Source organism: Tenrec ecaudatus, unplaced genomic scaffold (assembly GCF_050624435.1).
Source record: "Tenrec ecaudatus isolate mTenEca1 unplaced genomic scaffold, mTenEca1.hap1 Scaffold_64, whole genome shotgun sequence".
Lineage (NCBI taxonomy): Eukaryota > Metazoa > Chordata > Mammalia > Afrosoricida > Tenrecidae > Tenrec > Tenrec ecaudatus.
Window position 1 is genome coordinate 452,090 of NW_027459526.1, and position 25,766 is coordinate 477,855.

Here is a 25,766-nt window from a genome sequence, read left to right on the forward strand (position 1 = left end):
CTGTCCTTGATCTAGCCCCATGAGCCTAGGCCCTCAGTATTGCAGTACCGTGCAACCATTTCAAATAGCCTGAGAAATACAGCCCAATTTTTATGTTTTGATAGACTATTTTTTCAGAGTAGTTTTAGATTTACATCAACATTGAAGAGACAATAGAGAGTTCCTACCCATAGCTTAACGTCTTGCCTTAGTATGATATATTTATTATAATTGATAAACTAATGTTAGAACATTATTATTAAGTGAAATTCTAATTTATCCAGATTTCCTTAGTTGTCAGTTAGTGGCCCTTTATTGTTCCAGAACTTCACATTACATTTAATCACCATGTCTCCTCTTTGGCTGTGATAGTTGTTCGATATTCTTGCTTTTGATAACCTTGATAGTTTGGAAGAATGGTTATAGTTCTCAATATTAGCAATTTTTCTATTTTACAAGGAGACTTCAAGAAGTTTTGTGGAAAATGGAATTAAATGATAGTGGAATTTTCCATGAACTTTTTTGAAGTCCGCCTTGTATATATTTAAAAATATTTCTCAATATGTTTAATGGGATCAATCCAAATAGCATGAGAAATGTAGCCATTTTTATTGTTCTTTCTAGCATCTGATTTTAAAATATGAACAGTTCTTGAAGCTGCTTCTTGCTAGAGAAGGGTAACTGTCCATGCAGTTGTTTCCCAACGTGGGTGATACTGCCCCCTGGGGTATGTGTGTGTGTGTGCTGCAATGATCCATCAAATCCAAACTTACTGCCATCCATTCAATGCTGACTCATAACCCCCCTGTGGGGTTCAGAGACAGTAACTGTTTATGGGAGTAGAAATCCCAGTCTCACTGAGTTGCTGGTGGTTTTGAACTTCCGACCATGTGGATCACAGCCCAATGTCTAACTACTACACCACCAGGGCTCCAGGGGTCTGCAAAAGCAGATACCTATATTTTATCCTGGATTATGGACTACAGGACATAAGTTTTTGATTGCCAGGGGGGTGCTGAATAATATTTTTCTGGAAAGGAGGCAGTAGATCAAATAAGTGTGGGAACCTATGGTTTATGGTTTATGGCATTGGCAAATGTTCTAATATAGAATGCCATAGGAGTAAACTTTTCTGTTTATTATTTATAGTCACCAAACCCACTGATGTGTTCATAATTTTTTTAAAGAAAACAAAATGGAAATTATTGGTTGAAATTCAAAGCCAATATCTAGAACTATGGTGTTTTATTCCCTACCCCAACATCTGAACTATAGTGAGAGTCTTAATTTTTAGTGTCAGAATTTAAATATAAGAACTTAAAAGAAAAAGAAGAAAATATCAACTAGATAAGTCACATATTGTTTCATAGCTTTACCTAAATTTAATTTTTTATCCCAACCTGTCTTTACTATGAGATAAAAATTCAGCTTTCTTTTTAAAGCATAGTTTCACATGTTTAAATCCAATACTGACACAGATTCTTATACAAGTGATACTACTTAATTTAGTTGGAATGCTAGTATGGTACATTAGCTTTCTAAATTCTTTGTTAGAGTTCAATGAATTTTTCTTCTGTGAATCTTTACTTTCCGTGCCATATATAATTTAGTCTAAAAAAAGATATGGTCTTTTGAATTTTAGTAAAAATGGCTCTTTAAACTCTTCTGGAGACTTGAAGCAAATCAGGGTAAGGTATAGATTGAGAAGAACTGAAATAACTAATCTTTTGACTTATGTGCTTTATAATAATAGTAATAACAAAACATACAGGATGAGTCAAGTGGTAGTTGTGGACTTTATTCCAGACAACTAACAAAATGTCTCTGAGGGATTATTACAGCTTCCTCTAGGAGTTAGCTTGAAGATTCTGAAGCTTTTATTAATGCCTTGGCCCAGGATTCCTTATCTGTAAAATTTATATAAGAGGATGTACATTCATAAAGAACTTACTAAACACTTGTTAACTTTATAGACTTCTGTTTGCCCTTCCAGGTGTACTTCATTTTAAAGAATGGCAACATTTACTAAAATTTTCTTTAAAATGTATATTACTTTTGTAGTAAATGTGGTGTGAATCTTTGGAATTTGCATCATTCAAATGAAATAAAATTGTTAGGAGGAATGATACAAATTGTGGAAAATTTAAAACTGTTCAGATAAGTCAGAAGTCTTTCTACCCTATTAGATTATAATTTTCCAAAAGGCTCAACATTGAATGCAGTTCATTCAGGTGGGATGATTTACCTCACATTACATGCTTGAATGGATTTTTGTTCCTGATGAAAGATTTGTTTGCTTTCTGGCAATATCTGTGGCTATTTAGCTCAGGCAGTTAGAATATAGTGCTAACAAACCCAAGATGGTGATTTTAGTTCCCGTTTTAGTAATCTTGTTTAGTAATCTGCTATAACAGAAACTATACAAGTAAAATTGCTTTAACAAAAAAAATCCATTTTTTTCAGTTAAGGAGGCTAGAAATCTGAATTCAGGATGTCACCTAAGGAAAGGTCCTTGTCTCAACTGTGGGGCTAGTATTAAGTAGAGATCTGCAAGTGTCTTGCTTTCATTCTTTCCCATGGTGTCGTAATCCCCATGTTCTAGAGAAGTACTCAGCACACGGTCTGGATCTAAAGGTCACGTTCTTCCCTTAGCTGTTTTTTCTTGGCAGTGGTGAAGCCCATCTTTCTCAGTTTGCTTTTCTTTCCATGCATTTCTTGTAAGATAAAATGTGTGACTTTAATCAGAGTGGCGACTTGAGTCAACTGGTGATTTGAGTAATGGAGGGACCTGACTCACACCCTCTAGCAAGTCTGTGACTCTAGGTATACTTCACACTAATCATGCCTCATTAATGTATAGAGGTTATGATTTTAAATGACTAACAAAAGTGGAGGATAATTATATCAGATACAACCTGGAGAACAATGACACAAGACTAGGTATTGGGAACTGATTACAAGGATCCACATGTGACCTCTTCCCTGGGAGAGGGACAGCAGAGAAGGGGGGAAGGGAGACTCCGGATAGGGCAAGATAGGACAAAATAACGATGTATAAATTACCAAGGGCACATGAGGGAGGGGGGAGCAGGGAGGGAGGGGAAAATAAAGAGGACCTAATGCAAGGGGCTTAAGTGGAGAGCAAATGCCTTGAGAATGATTGGGGCAGGGAATGTATGGATGTGCTTTATACAATTGATGTATGTATAAAAGAAATGGAATCCTTAAGAAAACCTAAAAAAAAAAAAGACTAGGTATCATGGCCTAGCTATGTTGAGACATATTTTGGGGGAACATAATTCAATTCATGAAATTTCCCTATATAAACTGGTTAGTTTTGGCTCATTTTCATGCTGCTAACTATAATTTACCTTAGCCAATCATTGCTTAAAAAATAAAGCATATCTATATTACAAGGGAGACCGAAGTTGAGATGTAGCTATTGTCATTATTGTTAGCTACTGTTGAGTCCACTCTATCTCATAGTGACCCTATGTGGAACAGAAGAAACCATCTCCTATTTCTACAGCATCCTCACAATTGTTCTTATGTTTGAGCCCATTGTTGCAGCCACTGTGCAAATTTCATCTCATCAAAAGTATTCTTCTTTTCCCCTACCTCTCTACTTTGCCAGGAACGATGTCCTTCTCCAGGGACTGGTCTCTCCTGATAATATATCTAAAGTATAAGATGAAGTCTCACCATCCTTGCCTCTAAGGAGCATTCTGGTCGTACTTCTTCTTTTTTTTTTTTAACATTTTATTAGGGGCTCATACAACTCTTATCACAATCCATACATATACATACATCAATTGTATAAAGCACATCTTTACATTCTTTGCCTTCATCATTCTCAAAGCATTTGCTCTCCACTTAAGCCCTCTGCATCAGGTCCTCTTTTTTTCCCCCTCCCTCCCCACTCCCCCCTCCCTCATGAGCCCTTGATAATTTATAGATTATTATTTTGTCATATCTTGCCCTATCCGGCGTCTCCCTTCACTGCTTCAAGACCGATCTGTTTGTTATTTTGGTAGTCCATGGTACTTTCAATATTCTTCACCAACACCATAGTTCAAATGCATTCAGTTTTCTTTGATCTTCTATGTTCATTGTCTGACTTTCACATGCATATGAGGTGATTGAAAATACCATGGCTTGGGTCAGCTGCACCTTAGTCCTCAAAGTAACATCCTTGCTTCTTAGCACTTTCAAGAGGTGTTGTGTAGCTAATTTACTTAATGCAGTGCAGCATTTGATTTCTTGACTGCTGTTTTCATAAGCATTGATTGTGCATCAAAGCAAAATGAAATCCTTGGTAGCCTGAACCTTTTCTTCATTTATCATGACGTTGCTTATTGGTTTGGTTGTGAAGATTTTGGTGTTCTCTTCATTGAGCTGTAATCCACAGTAACTACTTCAATCCATGAACTTCATCAGCAAGTGCTTGAAGTCCTCCTCACTTTCAGCAAGCCAGGCTGTATCATCTGCATATCACACGGTGTTAATTTAAGCCTTCCTTCAATCCTGATACCACATCCTTCTTCATATAGCCAGCTTCTTTGATGATTTGCTCAGCATACAGAATGAATAAGTATGTAACCCTGATGCACACCTTTCCTGATTTTAAACCACGCAGTATTCCCTTGTTTTGTTTACACAACTGCCTCCTGATTCATGTACATAAGCATAATTCCCATTCTTCTCAGGGCTATCAATAGTTTGTTTTGAGCAACATAGTTGTATGCTTTCCATAGAGTTTTCACAGACTTTGGAAGCAGAGGACTGCAGAGTTTTGCTCCAAATCGTGAGGGTGTGCACTGGTTTAGAGCACATCCAGCTCCTGGGCTGTACTCAAAGCTGGTAGCTCTTCAACTCACTCGGTGTATCTAGGCGAGAGTAGCAAACCCAAATGAGGGACATGTTGCTTCCAAAATCCAAAGATGCCCACTAGGTGCTATGCCTCCCTCCTTTCCTTTCTTCCTTCCTTTAATAAAACCTTTTTTTTTTGACATATAATTTGTATAACATTCTATTCAATAGTTTAATCAGATTTAAAGAGTTGTACATTCGTAACTACGATCAATTTTAGAACATTTTTTCTTTATTGTAAACATTGTTATTAGCGCCACATTTCCTCCCATCCTCTCTTGCCATACTGCTAAGCAACTCTCTAAGGTGTTTATATAGCCCCGTTCTGCTTTAGTGGTAGTATTATCAGCTTTTTGAGAGATAATAAAGTAACTTCCATGGGGTCTGTCCTGTTCTTAATGGAATTATTTGGCTTTTATTTGTTTAGGTGATAATGGTTTCTTAAATATTTTCGAAATTATTCCTTTGTCCAATGTGTCATTTCCATTTTCCACCCTGGTCTCTGGGTTCTCATTTTATTCTTTTAATTAAAATGTTTGCACACAAGTGCTTTATTTTTAGTAGATTCCAGTTACCTAGTTTGTCTTTCTTTATGGTTGGTAGTATGTTTCTGCAATAAATTAGGACCCTTACATGTGTCCTTATTTTCTCATCGATGATCTATATAATTCTTGGATTTACATTTAGGTCTTCAATACATCTTGAGTTTATTTTGTATATTGCATGAGTTATAGGTCCATTTTTGTACAGGTAGAAATACAATTTTGCCAGCACCAGTTGCTGAAGAGACCATCTCTTACCCATTTAATGTTTTTAGTAGCCCTTTCTCAGTGATCAGTTAGGTAGAAGGTTCCATATAATTTACTTGAATATGGAAGACCAAAGGAAATTCAGTACCTTTGAACTATAGTATTGGTGAAATTATACCATGGACTGCCAAAATTATAAACAGATCTGTCTTGGAAGAAGTACAACCAAAATGCTCTTTAGAGGCAAGGATAGTGAGACTTTGTCTCATGTATTTTGAACATGTTATCAAGAGAGACCAGCCTCTGGAGAAGGACATCATGACTGGTAAAATGAAGGGGCTGGGAAAAGGATAAAACTTTTGATGAGATGAATTGAACAATGGTCTCAACAAGGGTCTCAAACTTAAGAACAATTATAAGGATGGTACAGGAATGGGAAGTGTTTCCTTCTGGATACCATGCACCTTATTTACATTATTGGCAAGCTATGGAATCCCCTTGGTGGGCCACAAACACTACGAATTTGCATACTGTTACTCAGTGATTTAGTTGCAATTAGAAAGATTCCAAGTGGAAGAGCCATATTTTGTATTTCATTGCTTACATTTCTTAAAAGCTTGTGATCAGTCATCGAAGATTTAGCTATTTATCTCTACTCATCTAGAACAAAAGGGAAAGAAGGAAACCTAAGAATCAGAGAAGGGACCAAACTGTAGGACTAATTGTCTCCATAAACCACAGCCTCTTTTCCCCTGACGCCAAAAGAACTAGATGGTGCCTAATAACCACTACCAAAGGTTCTATTCAGGGTTACAATAGATGGATCCTGAAAGAGAGGGAGAGAAATGTGGAACAGAACTTTAAATTAAAAAAAAAATCCATATTTACTAGACCCATTGAGGCTGGAGTAATCACTGAGCATATTGCCCTGAAATACAACTTAAACCTTGACCCAAAACTAACTCCTGAAACAATCTTTTAACCAAATAACAGGTTATCCTAAAAAGTCAAAAATGTTACTCTCGAGTACTGTACTCTTTTAAATAAATTAGCTGTATGAGGCCAAATGAACACAGTTAATTTAAAGCAAAGATGAGAATGGTGGGGCAGTGTGACTAAGCTAATGGCAGTGGAACCCCTAGAATGGAAAATTAAGACTATTGATACAATGTGCAGAATTGAACCAATGTTAATGAATATTATGCGGGGAAATTGACAATGGGAACCTGTTTTGCTATATAAGCTATGAAAAATACTATTAAATATATTTTAAATATTATGCTAAAAAGAATCTAGTCACAAAGGACCATAAACTGAATGATTCCAAATGTATGAAATGTCCAGATTAGGTACATTTACAAAGACAAAAATTAGTGGTATTCAGGGGCTGGGTGTGGTTGTAGAAAATAGTGACTGCTGATGCATTTGGGATTTCTATTTAGGGTGATGAAAATGTTGTAAAATTGATTTTGCTGATGAATGTCTGCATGACTCAGTGAATATACTTAGAGGCACTGAATTGTGTACTTTAAATGGGTGAATAGTGTAGTATGTGAATTACATCTCAGGCTATTTTTAGAAAAGAAATATCAGATCTTTTAGATATTGTAGTATACTCATGTATTTTAACGATCCCAGATTTTTTCCCCCCCTGAACTATTAGCATTCTGTTTTTCTCTTCAGTATAAGAATGGGTAGAGGAAAATGAGGACTTGGGAATTCTTCAGATCTACACTTTTCAAAAAACTGAGTCTGTTCATTATTTTGTTTACAATATAGGGTTTTATAAAGTAATTCCCCAGTTGAGACACACTCTTTGCAGTATAACATTTTAATTAAGAGATGGCTTTTGCATAAGGGAGAATTCAGGTTTATTGGTAATGCAATAATACAAAATATGAAGGTGCTTCAAACATTCTTGGAAAATGAAATTAGAAGATAAAGAGAAAGTATAATGTTTATTTCACAACATAGGATCCATCAAGATCAAAGCACCTTTGTAAATGATAATACCAGCCAATTAGTACATATCTGAACAACTGAGGATGTTGGGAATTTAACTATGTCAGTGCTGTCTGATTTACATTTTAATTGAAGAAAAATGGATGTCCTTTAAAATATTTTTAAGAATAGGAAACAAAATGAAGTTAGAAGAAGCCAAACCAGGACTATAAAGTAGCTTCCTGTCAGAAAATTGCCCTTGTTTGATGAGAGGAACAATCAGGAACATTATGATGACGGAGACTGGTGAAGTCTTGCTGGGCATGTTTTTCTGCCAAAGCTTTGGCTAATGTTCTCAACACCCTCTGGTTTTTCAGAAAGTCAACAAGCAAAACGTCTTGAGCATCCTCAAAAAACTGTTGCCATCACCTTTAATTTATGACTGGTCCACTTTTGCTTTGACAAGAGCACTTCCATCTCATGATAGTCATTGCTTTGAGTGTACATTGTTTTCAGAATTATACTAGTAAAATCATGTTTCATCTCTGATTAGAATTCTTCAAAGAAATGCTTCAGGTTCTTAACTGGTTAAAATTTCCACAGAAAGCGTTCCTCTTTCTATGATCAGGACACATAGTTTTGGCACCCATTGAACAGAGCATGTGCTCCATTTTAATTTTTCAGTCAGAATTGTGTCAACTGAAACAATCTGCGGTGTTGGCTATGGTTTCTACTGTTAATCTTTGTCTTCTCAACTCTCAATTAGAGTACCAACAAGATTGTTTTTTCGAAACTTGATATGGATGGTCTACTTCAGTGGGCTTCATCCTCAGCATCATCTTATTTTTCTTAAAACAAGTTATCCATTTGTAAATTGCTGATTTCTTCATAGCATTGTCCCTGTAAACTTCTTGTGAAATAGCAGTGATTTCACCATTCTTCCATTCAGACTTTACCATAAATTTGGTGTTTGTTCTTGCTTCAATTTTAGTAGAATTCATGTTGCTCTGATAGGGGCTCTATTCAAACTGATGTTTTAACCTACTTAGTGCCTCAATCTAGATCCTGTTCATACGTGGTATAAAAACTTAGTTCATATATGTGATAAAAACAGCATATTTTGCTGTAAACTTTTTTTAAACCAGTGTAGTTTTTTTTCATAATAACAAATTTTTCATGAATTTTTGAAGACCACTTGTATGCAACTTTAAATAACGCTCACTAAGGCAGAACTATGCCTGCTGGGATATATGTCATAATAAAGAGTATGAAACAAGCAATTATGTGGTAGTTTTAGGTTGCAGATTTTTGTGCAAGAGATTTTAACCGAAGTCCAATAATTTTCAATTCCCTAACCTTAGGATAGTACTCATGTACTTATTCTCACACTAAGGAATTTCAGCCTTAATTCCAAAGGATTATTTCAGTTCCTTTAATTTGTTGCAGGTGAATTAAAGGTAAAGTCCAGTTTGCTTAGTGGGATTTCCAAATCTGATTCTTCTGGCGTAACCTATGAAACACCTTGAAAGAACAAAGTCTAAAGTCCAGGCTGTCTATAGCATGCAGCCTGGGTCACCAAGGGCTAGATAGAAATTTGATCAAAAGTACCCAATTAAGAACATAATCAATAAATACCAGGTGTATTCTCCTGTTGGAGTAATATTAAGCATTTTTCCCAATTGAGGACTAGTTTATCCATCAGCCAATGTGAAGTCACCTCCTCTGAGACAAAGATCACTGTCCCCCCCACCCCCGCCACCCCATCAGCATCACCTCTGCACTTGAATTTCTATTGGGGTTCATTGAGCACCCTTGTAGAAGTGTCTGTTGATTTGGGGTAACCATAGACATGTTATATAGCAGGGACTGATTGTTCCACTCTCTCTACTCCAGAAACTGACCCGAGCTGAGGTGAGGCCTCCTTTGTTGAATTGGTTATTAAGATATACAAACAGGAGGGGAGAAGTGGATCATGAGGGGGAGACCAAATAAGAAATTACATGACCTGAGAACAGGTGCTTGCCTTTGTCTTAGTATTTGTCCTTTTGTGATTGACTAAGTATAATAGTTTCTAGACCCATCCTTGTCATGTAGTGTTTCGTGGTTTCACCAGTTTTGTGTATGTACCAGAGTTTATTTATCCATTCTACTGATGGATGTTTGGGCTGCTTTTCCTATCTTGTTATATGTGAACAGTGTTGTGACGAACATGGGGGCATACATTTGTTTGTATTTTGTCTCTTCTTTAGGTACAGCAGAGGTATTGCTGGGTCTTAAGGGATTTCTCTTTCCAATTGTTTTAAGTAGCTATTGCTTTCCACAATGGTTGTACATATTTATAAGCCCACCAACAGTGTATTTTCAATCACTCCACACACTCTCCAGCATTTGTTGTTTTGTTTCTATTTAAAATCTTTTAATTGGGCTATGGTTGTGGGTGTAAGGTGGTGTCTCGGTTTGATTTGCATCATCTGGATGGCTAGTGTTTGTGAGCATTTCTTCATGTGTTTGTTAGCTATCCACGTGTAGCGTGTTGTCTCCCGTGAATGCCTATTCATGTCCTTTGCCCACCTTTTAATTGGATTATTTGATTCTTTCTTATTGAGATATTACAGAATTCTGTAGATTTTGTAATTAATTCCTAGTCTGTTGTTTCATTGCTAAAGAATTTTTCCCAATCTGTGGGCTCTTATTTTATTCTTTTGATGAAGTCATTTGATGTGCTTAAGTGTTTTATTTTTAATAGATCTTTATTTCTATTATATTCTATTCATTCTATTTTGTTTTCTATTATGTGTGCCTCCTTTATGATATTTGGTAGTCTGTGTATATCCTGCAATAGGGCCCTTAAGTTTGTCCCAATTTTCTCATTGATCATCCTTACAGCTTTGAGATTTACATTTAGGTCTCTGTTTCATCTCCAGTTAATTTTTGTACATGGACTAAGATATGGGTCTTGTTTCATTTTTCTGCAGATGGAGAGCCAATATATCAAGTACCATTCATTGAAGAGAGTATCCCTTTGACATTTAATATTCTTTGGTTATTTGTTGAAAATCAGTTGCCTGTAGGTAGATACTTTTATTTCTGGGCTTTCTATCCATACATTGGTCTATGTATCTATCAGTATACCTGTACCAGGCTGTTTTGACTACTGTCACTGTGTAGTAAGTTTTGAGGTCAGGTAGTGCAAGACTTCCTACTTTGTTCCTCATTTTCAAGAATTCTTTGCTTACCCTGGGCTTCTTCCTTCTTCATATGAAGTTGGTAACTAATTTTTCCATTTCTTTAAATGAATGAAGTTAGGAATTGGATCGGAATTGTATTTTATTTGTAGATTGTGTTGTGCAATCAGCAGTACATTTTCACAACATTACGTCTTCCTAACCATGAACATGGCATTGTCTTCCATTTGTGTAGATCTCTTTTGGTGTCTTGTAATAACGTTCAGTATTTTTTTTTGTATAGGTCCTTTGTTTCTTTGCTTAGATTTATTCCTAGGGATTATATCTTTTGTGTGACTATTGTAAATGGTATTGTTTTCTTCATGTCTTTTTTGAAGCTTTCACTGGTATATAAGAATCCGGTTAATTTCTGCTTGTTATTCTTGTATCCTGCTACTTTACAAAATCTCTCAATTGTTTCCAAGAGTCTTTTTGTGGAGTCCTTAGCGTTTTCTCTCTATAAAATCATATCGTCTGAAAATAGCGAGAGCTTTACTTCTGTGTCCAGTTGTACTCTCCTAATTTCTTTTTGTTTGCTAAGACTTTCACATGATTCAATGTGTATTTTGGACCGACACAGTTCTATCGATAATACTTGCCTTTCTAACATTCCTACCTACCTACCACTCCTTGCTCGAGGATTATACTAATCCTCTGTGTCTTCTGACTTTTTCCCTACCTGCCTCTTTTCTTTCTGGGCAGCTGATTTTCTTTCACAGTACAACTTACTTGTCACCTTTGTATTGGTTCCTGTCTTTCATAGACAGAGTTAATTGCTTTCATTTCGTTTAGGAGTGTCTGGCTTTACCAATAGTATATCATGTTATATTTTAGTGTGTTAATTAATCAGCCTTTGTCATTCAAGCCTTCAGTAATAGAGACCAAATTTTATTTGTTTTACTTGTGTATACATTGACTGTATAAAATATAGGCCTAGCCCATATTAGAGATAGCAATTCATGTTTGATTGCTGAGTAAAGTTGGTCATCTAGTTAGTTATGGCCTAAAAATAGAAACACAAAATAGCACTCCTCTACTTCCTGTACCCAGCTTCTTGATTATTAGCAATAAATAAATATTTAGTGAGCACCTCTGGAATAACTAGTATTATGAAAGATACCAAACTACACTCACCACCCTTGAGTCAATTGCAGCTGATTGTGACCCTATAGGGTAGAGGGTAGAACTACCCCTGTGGCTTCCAAGACTGTAACTCTTTACAGGAGCAGCAAACCTCAGCTTTCTCCCCAGAGCAGCTGATGATTTCACACTGCTTACCTTTCGGATAGTGTCCCAATGCATATATACTGCGCCACCAGGACTCCTCTGTGGAAGGTACAGATATATATAAATCCCGGTCCTTGTCTGTAAGGCTCTTATGTTTTCAACATGTTTGAGAAAACTTGAAAACAACATAAAATACTATACGAGTGGGTACTTTACAAAAAAGAGGTTGTGATATGAGGGGTGATAATGCATTTGGAGTTTGTTCCACCAGGTCAGACTGTTAATCAGCCTTTCTATTTACAGGCTCTGAAAAGATTGCATAACAAAAAAAGGCCTAATTTGTGGCAGATGGAACTGGTTTTGCCACCACAACAATGCACCTGCTCACGCAGCCATCTCAGTGCGCCAGTTTTGGGCAAAAACCAGCATTCCTCTTGCCCCACGTACCTTACTCACCTGACCTCTCTCCATGTAACTTTTGTTTCCGCAAATGAAAGGACAGCGATTTGATGACGTTAGAAGAGGTGAAGAAAAAAACAAGAGAGGTTCTGTCAACCATCCAGATGAGTTTGAAACATATTTCCAAGAATGGAATTTCAGATTTGACAAATGTATTAAGAGTAATGGAGAGTTGCTTTGAAGGTGATACAGTTATGTTGTAAATGCATACATACATACATACATACATACATAACTTTGGGGAGAGAATCCGGGTTTGGGGGACTACCCCTCATATAATAAAGCATTAAACAGTTTAAAGCAAATAGGTATTGCAACTCAGTAAAAAAAGAAATTCGCTGGCACAGCATTCAGGCAACTGAGAGTCCTAGAACTAACACTAAGTAGATTTCCAAAGTGGCAACAGGAGGCTAACAGTTTTCAGGAATATTATTGGCAAGCTGCTGTTGCTAGCTGCCATCCGGTCAGCCCATGTACAACAGAATGTGCACTCATTGTGATCCATATAGTAGGTTTGGCTGGCGAATTTTCCACTCAGACAGTTCTGTGCCGTAGCAGCACCACCTACACTGGCTGCGCTCACTCCCCTTGGGCAAACTATGAAGTCCACTATAATCCCCTAGCTGACTTGATTAAGGGGAAAACTAGTTGTATGGACTGGGAACATTTTTGAGGCTTTTAGGCTCTCGCCTACTATGTAGGGAACCTCGTATCTTTACTTCTTTTATAGAACTTTTAAAAATCCCATTTCTTCAAAAATATTTATTGAGTGTCATATTAATTTCCTATTGCTGCTATAATAAATAACTTAAAACAACATAAATATATTCTCTTACAATTCTGGAAGCTAGAAGTTTAAAATGTGTCTGGCAGGGCTAAAATCAAGATGCCTACAAGGCTGTGCTACCTTCAGAGACTAGAGAATTTGTTTTCTTGTCTTTCCCAGGTTTTAAAAGCTGTGTTCCTTGCAGCCCTTGGCTTGCTCCTTTCTCCAATTGCAAAACCAGCAATGGAGCATCTTCTCTGACTTTGCTTCCACCTTCTCCTCTGTGTCAAATCTCCCTCTTATAGGATACTTTACAATTAGGTCTCACCCAGGTCATCTGAAATAATATCTAAACCTCATGATCCTTAATTTAAGCACACTTGCAAAACCCCTTTTGCCATATAAAGTAACATTCACCGGCTCTGGAAATGAAGACATGGAGGCCAGTATTCAGCCTCCCGCAAGTAGCTAGTACATTGCGCGCACGGTGCTAAGGACTTTCTACCTTGTGCTATACTTATTTTGGCCATAGGTTTTCTCTGGTGCAACAATACGAAACCCTGGGGGATAGAATCTCTTGTTTCTTTCTCACAAAACCTAGTAGGTGGCCTTGCTTATAGTATGTACTCAGTATTGAATAATAATTAATGACGTGAGTCAAACTTTGTTCCATAAATATAATTTTCATTAACTTCATTCCACAGGCATTTGTCGAGGTAGAAAGAGAAGTGTCTTTGATATCTGGATAATCATATACAATTCAGCCAATCGTTGCTGAGCTTTACTATATACTAGCTAGTAATGACAGTGCTAAGGAGGATGGTTAACATACTCCTGCCCTCAAGGAGAAATGGTGAGTAGCCCCAGGTGCCCCGGGTGACTAATAATGGTCTAGTTTGTGGAGAAGCAGTTCTCCAAACCAGGGCTGTTCTGAGAGAAACCGTTTAATAAAGAAGCCCTGAGCATCACTTATCACCATCACTTTCCTTTCTACTATTGAAATTTCCTCCCCCAAATCACTGCCAAGAATTCTCCACGGGGTGATTGAACACCTCTTTATTACAGGGATCTCACTTCTACCCAGTGCTTCCAATTTGATCCTAATTCATTAAGAAAATTAGCAAAATCCTTTCTTCCACTGAGCTAAAAAGTATTCCTCCCTTTGACTTTCACCACTACTCTTATGAGCTCTTCTTCCTTCCGCAGCCACATACCTACTTTGCCCAGTCTTATGGCAGTCATTGAAATATTTCTAGGGATTCATTTCTAGGACTTATTTATTCATTCTGTATTTTTCTGCGCATTTCTTATATGCTTGATACGGTGCTAGGGGCTCGAGATATAAAGATGAATAAGATGAAATTCCTGTTTAAGGACAGCCTAGCAAAGAGACAAACATGGGAATAGTTCACTTTCACAGGTATTCTATGAGAAGGAAATACAAATGCTCTAGGAGCTGGAGTTGGAGACCAGCCAGCTAACCCTAGGGCTGCTAAGAACGAGGTCAGGGAAAGAGCATTTGAGCTTGACCTCATTTTTTAATTTCTTCACTCATTCAGATTTAGTGAGTACCTATTCTGCTAGGTGCTAAGGAGACAATAGTGACTTAGTGGTTGACCAGACTATGCCAGGCAAAGAAGTCAGCAATGATAACGCCAAGAAAGCATTTATTTATTTTTAAAATGCATGTGTAGGAGGGTGGGGTAGGGATATGTTCCATATGTCAATCCCTAAAGAAACAGAAATAACATCACTGATATTATATCCTTGGCTTCAAGAAACTCATAATCAAGTGGGAAAGACAGACAAATAAAAGGACTGTAATGTGATTATCTTATGTACTCTTGTATATGCCGAGTTTTTCAGCACAATTTTATGCAGTTTATGTGGTAAAATTAGGTTCCTCGGCTGATATTCGGGTCGGCTTGTACTCGAGTATTATTGCAACAGGCACCAGGTACTAATGAAAGCACATAAATAAAGGCAATGAAACTAGCTAGGGTTCTAGGAAGTGGTGAGATAAAAGCAACCTTTTCGAAACATTTAGATGGTTGTCATGCTTGAGCTGACTATTAATGGGTAAGAAATATTGTTAACCAGGCAGATGCAGGGAAGAAGCCTGAGAAAAGGAGATCTTAGAAGACTGAGAAAATGGAACTTGTGTCAAGAGCTATCAAAAGTTCATCATGGCTATGGCATAATGTATATATGGACCAGTGGCAGGAGATGAGACTGGAAACTTAATAGATAAAGGCCAAACCCTTAAAAACCTGTCCATTTATAGAAGTCTAAATACAGGCATGCATTTACGTAAATATATTTTGACTTGTCAAATGACGGACAACCGCCAGAAGTTTATTTGAGTCATTGCAGTTTAGCACCATTCTCAGAAGGACGCGATTCTTGATCTTGAGGTGGGATTTTTGAGACAGGGCTTCTCAGGAGGCATAGGAGTTATCCAGGTCTGAGAGCTGGGAATCAGAAAACCACTGTGTGTGTGTGTGTTGGGGGTGGGGGGCAGCCAGATTCTCACTACTGTCTCTGGAAACAGACTTCCCGCAGGGACTTGGCTCCAATATTGCAGACATCCGGCTTCTCACCCTGGTATAACTTGCAAACAAGGTTCAGCAGGTTGTCATGCTCACCCATGGGTGTCCCATTGATGGCAGCCCAGGGCACATATTTATGGGGAGGCTTCAGCGCATCCATCAGCTGGGCGTTGGTGTGCATGAGCTGTGTGCCCCGGTCCCCCTTTGCACACTCCACGACAGCGTCTGAGGACACATCCGGGGCATAGATCTGCAGGCACGGCTTCAGGTTGTCTTCCATGTCATCCATTTCCTCTAAGCAGACGATAGTGACAAGAGCTGTGGTCTTGTCCAGTTTGTCCAGCAGGCAGGGCTCCACCTTGTTGAAGAAACACTCTCGCTCCCCGTGCTGGCACTGGAACTCCCACTTGCCGCTGACATTCCTTTCCTGGGCGTTCCCATAAGGCACCAGCGTGACGTTCAAGATGTCCAGGACCATCAACCACGTGGGGAAGAGCTCTCGGATCAGGAATGCCCGGCAGCCACCACACAGGGACTCGTAGTAGAGGGTGACATTAACAGGTGGCGGGGCCCAGTTATTGACGGGCACCTTTGGGCACAGGATGCCGGCCTTGCAGGCGGCCGCCACCTCAGGGAACGCTCCCTGCCGGGACGCAGGCGCTGCCGCGGGGCCCTGGAGCAGCAGCAGCAGCAGCAGCAGCAGCAAAGGCAGGAGCGACATTAAAGGCATAGCGGCGGAGCAGCAGGACAACACGGCGTGTAAATATATTTTTATATGATGATGGGGAAATAGATCTATGTGCATATATTTATAGGCTTAGTATTAAGGTAGCAGATGGACATTGGGCTTCCACTCAAGTACTCCCTCAATGCAAGAACGCTTTGTTCTATTAAACTGGCATTCCATGATGCTCACCTTCCTGACATGATCACTGAAGACAAAATGGTGCATAAGCAAATGTGGTGAAGAAAGCTGGTGGTGCCCGGCTATCAAAAGATATAGCATCTGGGGTCTTAAAGGCTAGAAGGTAAACAAGCAGCCATGTAACTGAGAAGCAACAAAGTCCACATGGAAGAAGCACACCAGTCTGTGTGATCATGAGGTGTCGAAGGGATCAGGTATTAGGCAGCAAAGAACAAAAAAATCATATCATTGTGAATGAGGGGAGTGCAGAGTGTGGAGTGGGGACCCAAAGCCCATCTGTAGGCAACTGGACATCCCCTTACAGAAAGTTCTCGGGGAGGAGACGAGCCAGTGAGGGTTCAGTGTAGCAACGATGAAACATACAACTTTCCTCTAGTTTTTAAATACTTCCTTCCCCCCCCACCACCCCACTATCATGATCCCAATTCTACCTTACACATCCAGCTATTCCAGAGGATGTATACTGGTACAGATAGGAACTGGAAACACAGGGAATCCAGGACAGATGAACCCCTCAGGACCTGTGGTGCGAGTGGCGATACTATGAGGGTGAAGGGAAGGTGGGCTAGAAAGGGGGAACTGATCACAAGGATCTACATATAACCCCCTCTCTGGGGGACAGACAATAGAAAAGTGAGTGAAGGGAGATGTCGGACAGTGTAAGACATGAAAAAATAATAATTATAAATTATCAAGGGTTCATGAAGGATGGGGGGGAGGGAAAAAATGAGGAGCTGATACCAAGGGCTCAAGTAGAAAGCAAATGTTTTGAGAATGATGTTGGCAACAAATGTACAAATGTGCTTGACACAATAGATGTATGTATGGATTATGATAAATGTATGAGACTCCAGTATAATGATTTAAAAGAAAACCTGTGTTTGGACTTTATCTTAAAGGCAGTGGGAAGCCAAGGGAAAAAAATCATTAATCAGGGAAGTGACACAATCAGATTTTTCTTGACAAACAATAACTAGCATTATAGAGGATGAAATACATGGTAGTAAGTATACAAAGATAAATGAAATAGATTGTGTCCTCTAAGAACACAGGATAATAGGGGAAAAAAGGCATTATGGAAATGCAATGACAGAGGCATGTGTGCAGAGTATATTATGAGAGTGTTGCTGCGCAAAATCTAATTTGAAGGAGAAGGTGGCAAGCTCTCTAGATAAAGGACTGGGTGGAATCTTGAGCGAGGAATCAGAGTTATTAGCCACATTGAAAAAGAAAGAAAGAGCATAGAAAGAGAAGGAAGAGTATTTCAGGTAAAAGGGACAGAAAAAGCAAACCCAAAAAGGCAAGAAAAAATGGCATATGCATTTCAGTATTGCTAGTGCACAAAATAAGAACGATGAAACTAGATATAGTATGCAAGTCTTGTATTGTGGAAGCCCTTAAATGCCATATGTTCTGTGATTTATTTTAATTTATTTAGTTCCATTTTACTTTGAGTATTGCTTCAGTAGAATGTACTCTTCCTAATAATTTATTTTCTAATATTTCTAAGTTGGTGTCTGTTATACCTTTTATGGCCATAGAATTCCTTTTACTGTTTCTTTTGTGTATATGGTCCTGTTTTTAAATATTCCTTTAGTTTTTCCTTTTCTGTAAATGTTTTTATTTCTCCCTCATAATTGTAGGATAATTTTGCCAGATATGGGATTCTTGGTTGGTGATTTTTTTCTTTTCAGTCTTTAGAAAATATCATTCCATTACCTCCTTGCCCGAATCGTTTAGGTAGAAAAATCTGAACTTATCCTGATTTCTTGACCTTTGTAGGTAATTGTTATTTTATTGCCATGCAGCTTTCAGCATTGTTTCCATATCAGTAATATTAGAAAGTTTGATTATTATATGTTGAGGAGATTTCCTTTTAGGATCAATTTTGTTTGGTGCTCTGTGGACTTCCTGCATAATTATTTTATGTTCTAACATGATGATAGGAAGGTTATTTCTTAATATTTCATCAACCATTTTCTCAGTAGTTGTTATTTCTTCTTTCTGTTCTGGGACATTTATCGGGCACATGTTGTTCCGTTTGTTTATGTCCCATAGTATTGTTAGGTTATCATCAGTATTTTTTATTGTTTTTCTAACCTGTTCTTCTTGTGTTTTGTTCTGGAGAGATTCATCTTCAAGATCACCAATTCTTTATTCCAATATTTTTATTATTTTTTTCATTCTTTCACAATGGTGTTGAGTTCTAGTATTCTGCTGTTTGCCTTTTGTATTTCTGTTTGAAATTGTATTATTTCTATTTTTCATTCATTTTGTCAGCACAGTCTCTCAAGGCACATCTGAGTTCTTGAATTATGGTATGTGTCTCTTCACTATGTCTATCTAATTTTTCTTCCCGTTGCCTAAAGTAACTGGGGACCATTGCTGTAATCTCTATCTTGGGAGGATTAGTGGACCTCTCCTCTTCCAGGAGCTCTTCCCAGTACACATCCGTGTGGTGTAATTATTTGTGCTGTGTTCTCCTTTTTCCACAAGTGTGTGGAAACGGACTATTGCTTTCGAGACATAGTGTTATTATTAATTTGTTTATATTTGTGACTCTGAACACAGATTTATCCTCATTGATTTTTTCCTCGCACACCTGCTGTGAAACCTTGGTAGGCAGGCAATTCCGCACCATCCTAGCCTCAACAGGAGCCGTAGTATACAAACAATTAATTTTGGATTCAGCCAAAATCCTGCTCTTGAGGCTGGTTCCCAATTTGCCAGGGGTGTCCTGGTAATTGTTGATCAAACCAGTGCATTGAGAAGAGAGAAGCAACCAATTAGAGCATTCATCAAAACCATCTCCTACTGAGAGACCTGTAGATGTTGAGCTCAATTGTTATTTGGGCATAGTCCCTGAATATGCAGGTGTTAGTACTTTGAGTCTTGGATCCTAGGGCTCACCCACTACTGAGCCGTCTCACCTCATAATGTCCTTTTGATTTTTCAACCACTTGGAGATGGTCTGTTCTGATACTCTAGGACAGTGGTTCTCAACCTGTGGGTTGCAACCCCTTTGGGGGTTAATCAACCCTTTCAGAGGGGTTGCCCAATTCATAACTAGCAAAATTACAGTTATGAAGTAGCAATGATAATATTATGGTTGGGGGTGGTCACCACAACATGAGGAACTGTATTAAAGAGTCACGGCAATAGGAAGGTTGAGAACCACTGCTCTAGAGAAACTGCCACAACCCAAGCTCTGCAAGGTCTATCCAGATTCTAGAAGCCACTTCACTGCAGATCCAAGTCTTCCCAACCTGCACTTCCACATCTTCTCAGCATTCACCGAGCAAGTCGGGGTTCGTCAATCTTTGGTTTCAATTACATATACAGAAAACATAACAAAAATTAAAGAGAGCTACCCACAATGACAAACTATAACCCCAATATAAAACATGTGCAGAAAATGTTGAAAACCAGATCAGCATTTTATGCACAACAAAAAATTTCATCAATAGAATCAACAGAGAACTCACAGATTAGAAAAATTAAAAACCAGTAATAATCAGATAAAGGGCTAATCTCTAAAATCTATAGAAAACTATATCTTAATGAGAAAAATACAATAAAAAAACAAAAAAAATGGGCACAAGGCATGAACAGACAATTTACCAAAGACAACGTACAAGCGGTTGACAACCATGTACAGCAAAGTTTACCTTAATTCTCCATTTTACGGAGAAGCAAATTGCGTCAAGAAAGTTTCAGTGACTTTAGATACTGAGATACTGGTATCTTTAAGACGAAAGTTTGCAAAGTTAATGGGTACCAAGCAGGGACTCAAATGCAAGTATTCTCTCATGCCAATTATACTATAGTACATCCCCTGACTTGGTGTGTGTATGTAAAATCAATGGTCAGCACACTATAGCTCACATGTCAGATCTAGGTTGTCATATGTTCTATTTAAATGGTTTTATTGGCACACAACCATACTCATTCATTCAATGATTGTCAACAAAATATTACAATAGCAAAGTTGAGTATGTAGGACAGAGACTTTACTGCTTACAGTGTATCTGAAGTATTTACTATCTGGGTCATTGTAGAAAAACTTCCGTACTGAGTTATCTTCTGAGTTCTTCTGCCCAGTTATCTACTGAACACTTTCAGCTTACAACACTCCAATTTTAACATGTTTTAATGAGATGCTAAGGTATTGTCTGCTGACAATTCCCAGTCTATACTTTAATTCAGGAATGTAGCATGCAGGCTGAGGTAGTTAGTTCATTGTGCCAAGCTGGCCAATAAACACATGTGGGGTTAATTGAAGGGCGGAGGGATAAATGGCTCGGAGAGCCGCGCCTTGTGTTCTCAGGTCTCTTGTTTTGTAATGATCGGACCAGGATTCAGCTGCTTTAGCCAGTTCCCTGCTTCAGCTGGCAAAGCCCACTTCCTGCAAGACACCCCCAAGGAGAATCTGCATAGACATAACCCTGATGCAGCCCTGGGTGCTGGAGCAGCCATGTGGAGACCCCTGTCAGTGCTGAGATGTTTACACGTTCACTAATTTTGCTTTCCCCCTGCAGTTGGCATCATAGTGTGTGTTTTGTGAGATGGAGGAGGACTTTGTGGATTGGTGTTGGACATATGGGTTAATGTTGGACTTGTGGGATTGGGCATCACTGGGTTGGGATGTTTTCTTAATATGCACTCAACCTTTAAATAAAACTCTCTTACACATGAGTTTCTGTGGATCTGTTTCTCTAAAGTACCCACACTAACACACAGATTTAGTGCTATTTCTCACTTTTACACCCATGACAGTCACTGCTAATTTATTGTAGCACAGATGAGGCCTTCAGAATTCTTCTTAACACACCTGTGTCAGTCTGGGTAAACTAGAGAAACAAACCCACAGAAACTCATATGTGTAAGAGAGTTTTATTTATATGGTAAGTATACATTCAGAAAGCATCCAACCCAGTCCAGTCCAAACCCATAAGTCTGACTTAGCCCATATGTCCGACACTGATCTACAAAGTTGTCCTCAAACTCACAGAACACACAATGACGCCAAATGCAAGAGGATAAAAGGCCAGGAGGTAAAAAGTCTTTGAATCCAGTGGCGGTGTAAGCATCTCAGCGTTGGCAGAGGTCTCCATTGCAGCTTCTCCAGCACCCAGGGCTGCATCAGGGTAAGTCCATGTGGCTTCTACTTAGGAATGTCTCTCAGGAAGAGAGTCATCTCAAGTAAAGCAGTCGCACACTGGTCCGACCATCAGAGAACAATAGACCAGAGACCTGAAAAGGGTTAGGCTCACCGACCCATTTAGCTATCCACCCTTCAATTAATCCTACATGTGTTTATTGGCCAGGTTAGCACAATGAACCTTAACTATATCAACACCCCTTTATGAAAGTATGGCCTGAGATTGGCAGTGAAGTGTGCAGAGAAGAGGTTAAAGAGGATATTAAAGAGATTAAATCAACAACATGTAAAGGTAGTGGAGGTCTGTGCACAGAAAGTAAAAGAAAGGGAAGAAGGAATAAAAAAAACCATAAACACAACAAAGGAAAAAACACACGCACACACACAAAAACCTATGCTAGATGGAGGATGTGTGGATGTGTATGTCTGAAAATTTCCCCCTTTCCCTCTAAGCGCTGGTGATGCCTAATAGAGCGCAGAAGTGGCTGAGTTCGTATTGTCCCAAGATGTGGTGCTGATCTATGTGTTGTTGGGAATGCTCTTCAGCTCAGCAAGACCTCCCAGGTCCGGCCGCTCCCCACTGGCGGTCCTCGTGTTCTAGCTGGGAAGTGCTAGGGCAGCTAAGGGTACTGTGTGGAGGCACAGGCCACCGTGCCCATCTCCTGTGGTGGCTGGGGAGGGCTGCGGCAGGTTTAGGTCTGGCACTGGGTACCCCACAGGGCCCCCAGGTGGTGAGAGTCGGCTGGAGCTCACCGACGGCTCCGCAGGGACTGCAAAGTCGAGTCCCAGGCTCCGCTGCAGATGGAATGTTTGATCTGCCCGGGCTGTGAGCAGGCGCAGGAAGGCCCCTCAGACAGCCACGCAAACAGCAGCGTGAAACTGCAGGGGACAATGGTGCCCATCCTCCACCACAGCTCAGAGCTCAAAACCGCACAGATAGCGGCGGCTTGGCGCGAGAGCGCAGGGGACAATGGTGCTCATCCTCCGCCCCGCTGAGCCCAGAACCGGGCGGACAGCAGCGGCTTGGCGCGAAACTGCAGGGGGCAATTGCACCTGTCCTCCACTCAGGCTCAGAGCCGCGGCCAACGAGGTCCCCGCAGCACCCTGGGGAGGGTACCTACTCTTGTGCCTGAGGCTCCATAAACCTAAGGGCTGGGGCACCCTAGACCTGGGGCTCCCAAAGCCTAAGGGCTGGGGCGCCCCAGGACTGTGGCTAACTAAGCCTAAGGGCTGGGCGCCTCAGGCCTGGGGCTCCCTAAGGCTAAGGGCTGAGGCGACCCAGGGCTGGGGCACCCCAGGTCTGGGACTCCCTAAGCCTAAGGGCTGCGGCGCCCCAGGCCTGGGGCTCCCAAACCCTAAAGGCTGCGGCGCCCAAGGCCTGGGGCTCCCTAAGCCTAAAGGCTGGGGCGTCCCAGGCCTGGGGCTCCCTAAGCCTAAGGGCTGGGGCGTCCCAGGCCTGGGGCTCCCTAATCCTTAAGGCTGGGGCGCCCTAGGCCTGGGGTTCCAAAGCCTAAGGGCTGGGGCGCCCCATGTCTGGGGCTACTTAAGCCTAAGGGCTGGGGCGCCCCAGGTCTTGGGCTCCCAACTCCTAAGGGCTGGGGCGCCCCAGGCCTGGGGCTCCCAAAGCCTAAGGGCTTGGGCGCCACAGCCTCGAGCTCCCAAAGCCTAAGGGCTGGGGCGCCCCAGGGCTGGGGCTCCCAAAGCCTAAGGGCTGGGGCGCCCCAGGGTGGGGCTCCCTAAGCCAAAGCGCTGGGGCACCCCAGGCCTGGGGCTCCCTAAGCCTAAGTGTTGGGGCGCCCCAGGCCAGGGGCTCCCTAAGTTAAAGAGCTGGGGCTCACCTGGCCTGGGGCTCCCTAAGCCTAAGGGCAGGGGAGCCCCAAGTCTGGGGCTCCCAAAGCATAAGGGCGGGGGCGCCCCAGGCCTGGGGCTCCCAAAGCCTAAGGGCTGGGGCACCCCAGGCCAGGGACTCTCTAAGCCCAAGGGCTGGGGCGCCCAAGGCCTGGGGCTCCCAAAGCCCAAGGAATGAGGAGTCCCAGGCCTGGGGCTCACAAACCTAAGGGCTGGGGTGCCTCAGGCCTGGGGCTCCCTAAGTCTAATGGCTGGGGCGCCCCAGGCCTGGGGCTGCCTAAGCCTAATTGCTGGGGCGCCGCATGTCTGGGGCTCTCTAAGCCTAAGGCCTGGGGCGCCCCAGGCCTGGGGCTCCCTAAGCCTAAATGCTGGGGCGCACCAGGTCTGGGGCTCTGTAAGCCTAAGGGCTGGGGCGCGCCAGGCCTGGGGCTCCCAAAGCCTAAGGGCTGGGGCGCCCCAGGCCTGGGGCTCCCAAAGCCCAAGGGCTGAGGCGTCCCAGGCCTGGGGCACCCTAAGCCTAAGGGCTGGGGCTCACTAAGCCTAAGAGCTGCGGCGCCCCAGGCCTGGGGCTCCCAAAGCCTAAGGGCTGGGGCGCCCTAAGCCTGGGGTCCCAAAGCCTAAGGGCTGCGGCACCCCAGGCCTGGGGCACCCAAAGCCTAAGGGCTGGGGCGCCCCAGGTCTGGGGCTCCCAAAGACTAAAGGCTGGGGCGCCCCAGGCCTGGGGCTCCCTAAGCCTAAGGACTGGGGCGCCCCAGGCTTGGAGCTCCCAAAGCCTAAGGGCTGGGGCGACCCAGGCCTGGGGCTCCCTAAGCCTAAGGGCTGGAGCGCCACAGGCCTGGGGTTCCCCAAGCCTAAGAGCTGGGGCGCCCCAAGACTGGGGTTCCCAAAGCCTAAGGGCTGGGGCGCCCCAGACCTGGGGCACCCTAAGCCTAATTGCTGGGGCGCCCCAGGTCTGGGGCTTTCTAAGCCTAATGGCTGGGGCAACCCAGGCCTGGGGCTCCCTAAGCCTAATTGCTGGGGCGCCCCAGGTCTGCGGCTCAATAAGCCTAAGGGCTGGGGCGACCCTGGCCTGGGGCTCCCTAAGTCTAAGAGCTGGGGCTGACCAGGCTTGGGGCTCCCTACGCCTAATGGCGGGGGCGCCCCAGGCCTGGGGCTCCCTAAAACTAAGGGCTTGGGCGCCCATGCCTGGGGCTCCAAAAGCTTAAGGGTTGTGGCATCGCAGGCCTGGGGCTCCCAAATCCTAAGGGCTGGTGCGCCACAGGCCTGGCGCTCCCAAAGCCTAAGGGCTGGGGCGCCCCAGGCCTGGGGCTCCCTAAGCCTTAAGGCTGGGGCGCCCCAGGCCTGGGGTTCCAAAGCCTAAGGGCTGGGGCGCCCCAGGGCTGGGGCTACTTAAGCCTAAGGGCTGGGGCGCCCTAGGGCTGGGGCTCCCAAAACCTATGGGCTGGGGCATCCCACTCCTGGTGCTCCCAAAGCGTAAGAGCTGGGGCGCCCCAGTCCTTGGGCTCCCAATGCCTAAGGGCTGGAGCAACCCAGGTCTGGGGCTCCCAAAGCCTAAGGGCTTGGGCGCCACGGCCTCGGGCTCCCAAATCCTAAGGGCTGGGGCACCCCAGGCCTGGGGCTCCCTAAGCCGAAGGGCTGGGGCGCCCCAGGGTGGGGCTCCCTAAGCCTAAGTGTTGGGGCGCCCCAGGGTGGGGCTCCCTAAGCCTAAGTGTTGGGGCGCCCCAGGCCAGGGACTCCCTTAGTTAAAGAGCTGGGGCTCACCTGGCCTGGGGCTCCCTAAGCCTAAGGGCAGGGGAGCCCCAAGTCTGGGGCTCCCAAAGTGTAAGGGCGGGGGCGCCCCAGGCCTGGGGCTCCCGAAGCCTAAGGGCTGGGCACCCCAGGCCTGGGACTCTCTAAGCCCAAGGGCTGGAGCGCCCGAGGCCTGGGGCTCCCAAAGCCCAAGGAATGAGGAGTCCCAGGCCTGGGGCTCACAAAGCCTAAGGGCTGGGGCGCCCCAGACCTGGGGCTCCCTAAGCGTAATGGCGGCGGCGCCTCAGGACTGGCGCTCCCAAAACCTATGGGCTTGGGCG

General features: G+C 42.4%; 2 protein-coding genes across 5 annotated transcripts in view; one reads left to right on the forward strand and one right to left on the reverse strand.

The window, feature by feature from the left end:
- LOC142436792 (histone deacetylase 8-like) overlaps window positions 1-25,766 on the forward strand; it is a 149,535-nt gene that overhangs the window by 43,285 nt on the left and 80,484 nt on the right. Inside the window, exon 5 of one of the 4 annotated variants that reach the window (XM_075540236.1) lies at window positions 12,293-12,314. The exons of the other annotated variants lie outside the window; for them this stretch is intronic. Within the exon in view, the coding sequence (XP_075396351.1) occupies window positions 12,293-12,299 (7 nt within the window). The 3' untranslated portion in view covers window positions 12,300-12,314. Of the gene's footprint in view, window positions 1-12,292; window positions 12,315-25,766 lie in introns of those variants that run through there. 4 annotated transcript variants of the gene reach the window in all.
- LOC142436791 (gamma-interferon-inducible-lysosomal thiol reductase-like) lies at window positions 15,566-16,493 on the reverse strand. The gene has a single exon (XM_075540230.1). The coding sequence runs from the start codon at window positions 16,491-16,493 to the stop codon at window positions 15,747-15,749; it is 747 nt and encodes a 248-aa protein (XP_075396345.1). The 3' UTR covers window positions 15,566-15,746.

Coding starts and splice junctions, on each gene's coding strand:
- LOC142436791 (XM_075540230.1), bottom strand. CDS start 16,493: ATGCCTTTAATGTCGCTCCTGCCTTTGCTGCTGCTGCTGCTGCTGCTG.